Source organism: Salvelinus namaycush, chromosome 2 (assembly GCF_016432855.1).
Source record: "Salvelinus namaycush isolate Seneca chromosome 2, SaNama_1.0, whole genome shotgun sequence".
Classification (NCBI taxonomy): domain Eukaryota; kingdom Metazoa; phylum Chordata; class Actinopteri; order Salmoniformes; family Salmonidae; genus Salvelinus; species Salvelinus namaycush.
The window spans coordinates 15,062,387-15,069,886 of NC_052308.1; the positions used below are offsets into that span (position 1 = coordinate 15,062,387).

Below are 7,500 nucleotides of genomic sequence, written 5' to 3' on the forward strand. Positions count from 1 at the left end.
TTTCAAGTCTTTCAAGCTGATTTAAGTCAAACTGTAACTCGGCCACTCAGGAATATTCAGTATCCTATTGGTAAGCAACTCCAGTGTAGATTTGTGTTTTAGATTATTTATTTTTTATTTATTTTATAAGTCAGTTAAGAACAAATTCTTATTTACAATGACGGCCAAACCCGGATGACGCTGGGCCAATTGTGCACCGCCCTATGGGACTCCCAATCACGGCCGGTTGTGATACAGCCTGGAATCAAACCAGGGTCTGTAGTGACGCCTCTAGCACTGAGATGCAGTGCCTTAGACCGCTGTGCCACTGATCTGCTGAAAGGGGAAATCGTCTCCCAGTGTGTGTTGGAAAGCTGACTGAACCAGGTCTTCCTCATCTTCCACATGAGTGATTATAGCTGTATTTCCTTTATTTGTATCCTAAAGAATTCCCTAGTCCTTGCCAATGACAAGCATACCCATAACATGATGCAGCAACCACCATGCTTGAAAATATGAAGAGTGGTACAGTGGTACTCAGTGATATGTTGGATTTGCCCCAAATATAAGGCTTTTTATTTAGGACAATGAGTTAATTTTTTGTAGGATTACTTAAGTGCCTTATTGCAAACAGGATGCATGTTTGATCCATCCTCAGTTTTTCTAATATCACAACCATTCACTTCTATAACTGTTTAAAATCATCATTGGCCTCATGGTGAAATCCCTGAGCAGTTTCCTTCCTAGGAAGGACGCCTGTATCTTTGTAGTGACTGGGTGTATTGATACACCACCCAAAGCCTATTTAATAACTTCACCATGCTCAAAGGCATATTCATCGTCTATTTATTTTCTACCAATCGGTGCCCTTCTTTGCGAGGCATTGAAAACCCCACTGGTCTTTGTGGTTAAATCTGTGCTTGAAAATTCACTTCTCGATTGAGGGACCTTACAAATAATTGTATTTTTTATTTAATTTAACCTTTATTTGACTGTTTGGGGTAAAGAGATGGGATAGTTATTCAAAAATCATATTATTATTTAATAAGAAATGAGTCCATGCAATTTATTATGCGATTTGTTAAGCACATGTTTACTCCTGAACTTATTTAGGTTTGCCATAACAAAGGGGTTGAATACTTATTGGCCCAAGACATTTCAGCTTAAATTGTTTTATTAATAAAAAATAAAAATAAAAATAACACTCTACTTTGACATTATGGGGTATTGTGTGTAGATCAGTGACACAACATCTCAATATAATCCATTTTAAATTCAGGCTGTAACACAATGTGAAGAGGGAAGGGGTTTGTATACTTTCTGAAGGGACTGTACAGTATGTGTGTGTGTGTGTGTGTGTGTGTGTGTGTGTGTGTGTGTGTGTGTGTGTGTGTGTGTGTGTGTGTGTGTGTGTGTGTGTGTGTGTGTGTGTGTGTGTGTGTGTGTGTGTGTGTGTGTGTGTGTGTGTGTGTGTGTGTGTGGAGCATCTGTTTACAGTATGTGTGTATGTTTCTGTGTGTAGCAGGTGCCTTTGTTACACTTGTTAGTTGTTTTTGGCCGGACCAACTCTTCTGCACACATGTACTCAATATGTGTTTATTTCCATTCCCCCCATCTCTCTCTCTCTCTCTAGGAGTCCTACTCTGGTGAAGAATATGATTTCAGGCCTGGGCTTCGGTTCCCTAAACGCCAGCTACCAGGTTAGTGTATACACACACACACACACACACACACACACACACACACACACACACACACACACACACACACACACACACACACACACACACACACACACACACACACACACACACACACACACACACACACACACACGTACACTAGTTCGCAGGTGAGGGTTGGCACAGTGACACGTGTGCGATAGCCAGTCACGATCAAGGGCACTAATATCAATTTCCTCCTATAATTAGTGCATTCCCTAACGACACACACCTGCCCTTAACACTCTCACACGTACAGACACACACCTCCCCACACCTCCCCACAAGCATACACATACACACATTCTACTCCAGCCGACTTTGACTCAGATGATTTATAGCATCAAGTATTTGTCAATTAAGGTCACTGAATAAAATTAGTGCCTGTCCTAGAAAATCAATTTCAGTGCCACTCCTAACACTCCTATCACACACACACACACACACACACACACACACACACACACACACACACACACACACACACACACACACACACACACACACACACACACACACACACACACACACACACACACTCTCTCTCTCTCTCTCTCTCTCTCTCTCTGGGCGAACCAACCATCACATCTCTCTCTACCCCCCTAACCCACCCCGACTCAAACCAACCAGCACATCTCTCTCTACCCCCCTAACCCACCCCGACTCAAACCAACCAGCACATCTCTCTCTACCCCCCTAACCCACCCCGACTCCACATTCACACACACCAACAAGCCTGCACATACTGTACCATTAAACCCTTGAGCAGTGAAGTGTAGAGTGCAGGAGCCCCCTAGTGGTTGTAAGGGGTTAACCTGAAAGTGTAGTCACCATGCCTTGCTCTAGTCTTCAGCATTACTCAGTATCAGCAAGATCTCAACAGGACTCACCAGTCTAAGCATCTCTATTGCCTCATAAATCTATGAGTCCTTCATACTAACAAAGTGTATTTGTGGATCCATAAGTACTTGAAGTCTATTTGGATGTGTGTGAGTGTCTTTTAAATGAAGTACCATTGTAAACAATGGTTATTGTAATGTAAACCTGTGTGTTTCTGTCTGTGTTTGTTAGGCGGCCCTTGCAGAGAGCAGTCTGACTCTGCTGAACAGCCAGGGCCTGGTTAACCCCTCCTCTGCCGCCAGCCTCAACATGCTACACGGGATGGGTCACAATGACGTCAGCTCCACTGTGGAACAGGTCAACAGCAACGGCAGCTGCAGCCCTACACTCAGCCCACAGCAGTATGGGTAAGACACACACACTCCTCACACACACTCACACACTCTCTTTCTCTCCCTCTCTAATGCATCTCTCTCTCTCTCTCTCTCTCTCTTTCGCTATCTCGCTATCTCTCACCCTCTCTAACCCATCCCTCTGTCTCTCAGACACCAGATCCATGTGAAGGAGGAGCCCACTGAGGTTGAGGAGGACAGACGCTCCGTGTCGCTCATGGCAACTATCACTCATGGCAACATGGCATTGCCTAGCGATCGAGATGACCGAGATTTGGAGGATGAGCTTCCAACCGACGAGCTGGAGTAGGATTGGAAGAGCTTAACCAGTGGGCGGGACTTTGAGGTTTAATCCCGCCCCCTCCATTGGAGGGAAGAGAAATTATGACACATAAAAAAGAAGATATAGAGTTTTTTTTTTAAGTATGATTTCTTTTAAAGCAAGAAACCAACAACAATGAGAAACTTCAAACAGGGTTAGACCTCCGTTATGTACCGATGCAAAAATAACACTCTGGAGCATTGCTTTATCCCCACACGTTTTCACCCACCTCACCCCAACCCTCCTCCCCCAACCCTCCTCCCCCAACCCTCCTCCCCCACCCTATGAGCAGCGTATTGCCAGAGAGACAGCTCTCAGTGGTGATATGGAGGCCCCTCTTCTCTTCTCCTCTGTCCTCCTCTCGCTGCTGATTGTGACAGATGGTCTATCCACCCTACAGTCCTTTAGTGCTGGTAGTTTGATGTTCACACCAGTTAAATATACATACAGGTGTGTGTGAGGGAGAGTGTAGAGACACACACACACCAGATCATGTATATATATTTTGGAACAGTCACCAGGATGTGTATACTTCTCCTCCGATCCTGTCAGTCGCTTTTTATTTTCTTCTGTTAACTGAGAGAGAAGGAAAGACAGTTGTAGTTTTCTCAAAGATTACCCCACATCTGCTCACACATCAGAAACCAAGCGTACAAGCCAGTCATTGATCCATAGGTGAGACTGAGACTGAGACTGGATGGCAGGACTCTGCAGCCCATGCCAGACAAGACTCTCTCTCCTCCTTATGCCAAACACAGAATGAAGAAATCCCCACCAAACAGATTTCAGGAAGAGGACCCTTTGTTGCATTAGTCCTTCTTCATGCATGATAGAGTGATGGGCCCAGGCCACCATGAGAGAGAGAGAGGGAGGGAGGGAGCATCCACACAGCGATATCTGAATAAAATGGTTGAGGATTATGGAATACGAAAAATGTTACATCCAAAAAGTGGTATCTTTTTCACATCTTTTTTTATTTGATGGTTTCTTTGTTTATTTTTTAGGGTCAATATTTCCATGGTGATATAATTCTGTTTCAAAGCGTATTTTGTAGTTTTTTTGTTTTTATTGACTCTGCTGGTTCACACCATTCTATACTAGTATTGTCAGCAAAGAAAGCGTTGTTCCAAAAATACCCAACCCACCCTCCGCTGAATACCTTTCTGTGTGTCTGGGTGTGCCCGTTTAGATGGCAGGAGATTGAGAATAGCACTTAGGATCTGGGGCCTCAGCTCCTGAGAACACTCACTCATTATCCCCACAGTTTATCATACATTTGTATTATTCCTTTTCAACTCATTCCTTTTGATTTTATCTTCTCGTAGTTAGTTGAGAAACATCAGCTGTGATACAAAGCAATGCTTTAAAAAATATATTATTACGGTCAGAGAATACCTCATCCCACAAAGGTTCCATCTGGAACTGTGTCCAAAATGTTAAAGAAATAAGGGGAATTCTTTCTGCGGGACACCAAAATGTGGCAACTCAGTTTCAGTTCAAAGTTCTATTGTTACTATAGTTACTGTATAGAAGCTATCTGCAATTCACTGTGTGAGTTGGACTAAAAGAATAGCACGTGAGATTACAAATCTTTTGTTTTCAGTGAGCATAAAAGCATTACCTTCTCTGCAGTGCCATACCAAATTTAAACACATTATTTTAATGTATTTTCTGCTTTTTTCCCGTTTTATTTTTGTTACAGGTAACCAAAGAAATGTGTAGAAAACCAAAAACCCTGTAGTTTATTTCCCCTTTTGAGTTTTTCCTCTAAAGAACTGGCCAGAAGACAACCAACACCTGAAATCTAAGTTATCATTGTATTATCGTAACTCCTGCGTTGAATTTGTTCATGACAGTACTGACCATTCCGAAAACCAAAGTATAAAATGCAAAATAGAATTTGGTGATGTTAAAAGCTTTTTACATACGTGTTAACTGGTGCGAATGACGACTCACGTTAGGTGTGCTGTGGTAGAAGGCCAAAAACAGTATTAACAAACAGCCTCTTGCAGTTCCTTGGATAAAGAAAGAAAGCGCGTAGGATTTAAATGCTCAGGCTACCTGTGTTTCAAACACAACCCTAAGAGAGGCTCCGCTGTGGGCAGGCCTAAGATGGGCTTTACAGTTAAAGATGGCAAATAATTATCTTACCCTCATAAGGCACTTGAACACAACATTTATATCCCTTTATGTGACACTAGAAGCCAGCAAAAAAACAAACTGTGGGCTGTTGTCAGTTGTCCATTAACCGGGATACCGGGCCAAAAAAAGACATTGTTATTGCACTGCAATAATGCATGTTTGGATTCATTTCCTCAGCCAAAACAATGCTTTCATTGTGAAACTCAACACTATAAATTCAAACATCCCTTCTTGCTATGCAGCAGAATGTTATCTTCTTGACCCGGGTACCAGTTAGACTGAATAACGAACGGTTTAGCCGTGAACGGTTTACTTACTGTACCTTCTGTACTGCTCACCTACAGTATGCTCTAGCACACACAACAGTTTAACAAATACCAAAAAGGACAAGTGTTATAATACATAGGAACAATGATAATTGTTGACTCCTATATTGTCTTCATGCTCTCACATTGCTATAGAAACCCCTTCATATCCCCAGTCTCAGATGTGCTGTGAGGAGTTGTGATAAAGACCGTTTGAAGCTGGCTGTCATCCCAAACATCACACCAATGGACAGGGGGGGCTGTTCAGAACAGACATACCATTATGACCACTTGTGATACAGCAAAGAGGGAACAACTGACAAACGACAAAATCATACCAATGTAGAAGGAACACGCCAAGGGACATGTCAACTTATGTATTTTTTTCTAAAACAACATTCGGGGAAGTTTTGTCAAATCAACTCTTCACTTCAGACCATTTGCTTTCTTTTTTAAATAGAGGAGTCTTTGTATTAACTTCCTGTGTAAAACAGCACTGTCTCCTGTCTAAGTAGGGTTCTGATGCTTCACGTCATCAGATTGATTTATAACAAACAAAGTGGGAGAGGGACACCTTGAAACGAGAGTAAAAACCAAAAATAACACTACCTCCTTTTCAAAATGGTTCACACAATAAAAGCAAATGGGAGACTGGAGACCCTAAATATTTCTGTTTTTTTCCCCATTCTTCCTTAATAATAATAGTGAAATATACCAAAACACAGCTTACTGTTACTACACATTTTGTGGGGCTGAAAAAGCTTGTCTGGCTATCTGGACTCCAAATTCACGAGCGTGAGCGCAAAAACAAAGAGACTTTACAACAACATTACACCCCGTTAAAGATGACTACCTCTCCTAAAACCACAGAGAACCGGTGCGTTCTCCTAAGAGTGAAGAGTGAAGTGGTTTAAAAGGTCTACTCTCAGCTGGGTATTATTGGCTGTCTCTGTGCTTTCATTAGCATATGGCTCCGTGAACAGCCTCTTAATTGGGTGCTCTAATTGTATGCACGCATATTGATGAGCAGGCTTTGCCAGCAGCCAATGATAGTCCGGTCGTTAGCGGCGATTCAATGGGGCAGGAAGCTGATTGTCAGGAGGGAGGAGGGGCAGAATATATCAGTGCCCGGCACCCGCCAGTGGGCCACACACACACTAGTGCCCGCCACACGCCAGTGGGCCACACACACACTAGTGCCCGGCACCCGCCAGTGGCCCGCACTTCACATTAATGCAGGAAACGGCTGTAAGATGGCAGCGATAAAAGACACACTCTCTTACCGTCTGTAGTCAGTGTTCAGTCCAAAGGGCCCTGAGTACCAGTCAGAGCTGGGAATATAATCCCTGTGACATGGAGCTGTCCCCTCATGGTGAATAGTGGCTGCTGTCACTAGGAGCCGGGCCCCTGGTGGCCCCTGTGGTTCAGACAGCTGAGGAGAGGCTCTGAGTAACTGAAGATACTATCCAAAGACAAACACAGAACTTACTGTACATCCTCAATCGCCACTCGCTGGGAGACGGGCAATAATAACACACGCTTACAAAGGAATTTATCATTACTACTATTATTATTGTTATGATCCAAACTCTCATGAATGAGGAACTGCTGCATTCAGTAAATATGAATGAATTATTGTGCTTTAAGGTACACCTGTAAACCACGCTGTTTTATAAAGATGTAGATTGACATTCGTTGATGGTGTTGACAGAGCGTCATAGACGGTTCTGTTCCTTCTCCGGCTTTGCTGTTATGATGTATTATTGTATATTAACGCTTGGCTTAGCTCTCGAGGGCAT

The 7,500-nt window shown here is 43.0% G+C and overlaps 1 protein-coding gene across 1 annotated transcript in view; it reads left to right on the plus strand.

Moving 5' to 3' along the window:
* LOC120059342 (forkhead box protein P4-like) overlaps positions 1 to 7,500 on the plus strand; it is a 24,987-nt gene that overhangs the window by 17,139 nt on the left and 348 nt on the right. Inside the window, exons 8-10 of the mRNA XM_039008335.1 lie at positions 1,613 to 1,679; positions 2,772 to 2,947; positions 3,086 to 7,500. The exon at positions 3,086 to 7,500 is cut by the window's right edge and continues 348 nt beyond it. Coding sequence (XP_038864263.1) covers positions 1,613 to 1,679; positions 2,772 to 2,947; positions 3,086 to 3,242 — 400 coding nt within the window. The 3' untranslated portion in view covers positions 3,243 to 7,500. The remainder of the gene's footprint in view (positions 1 to 1,612; positions 1,680 to 2,771; positions 2,948 to 3,085) is intronic.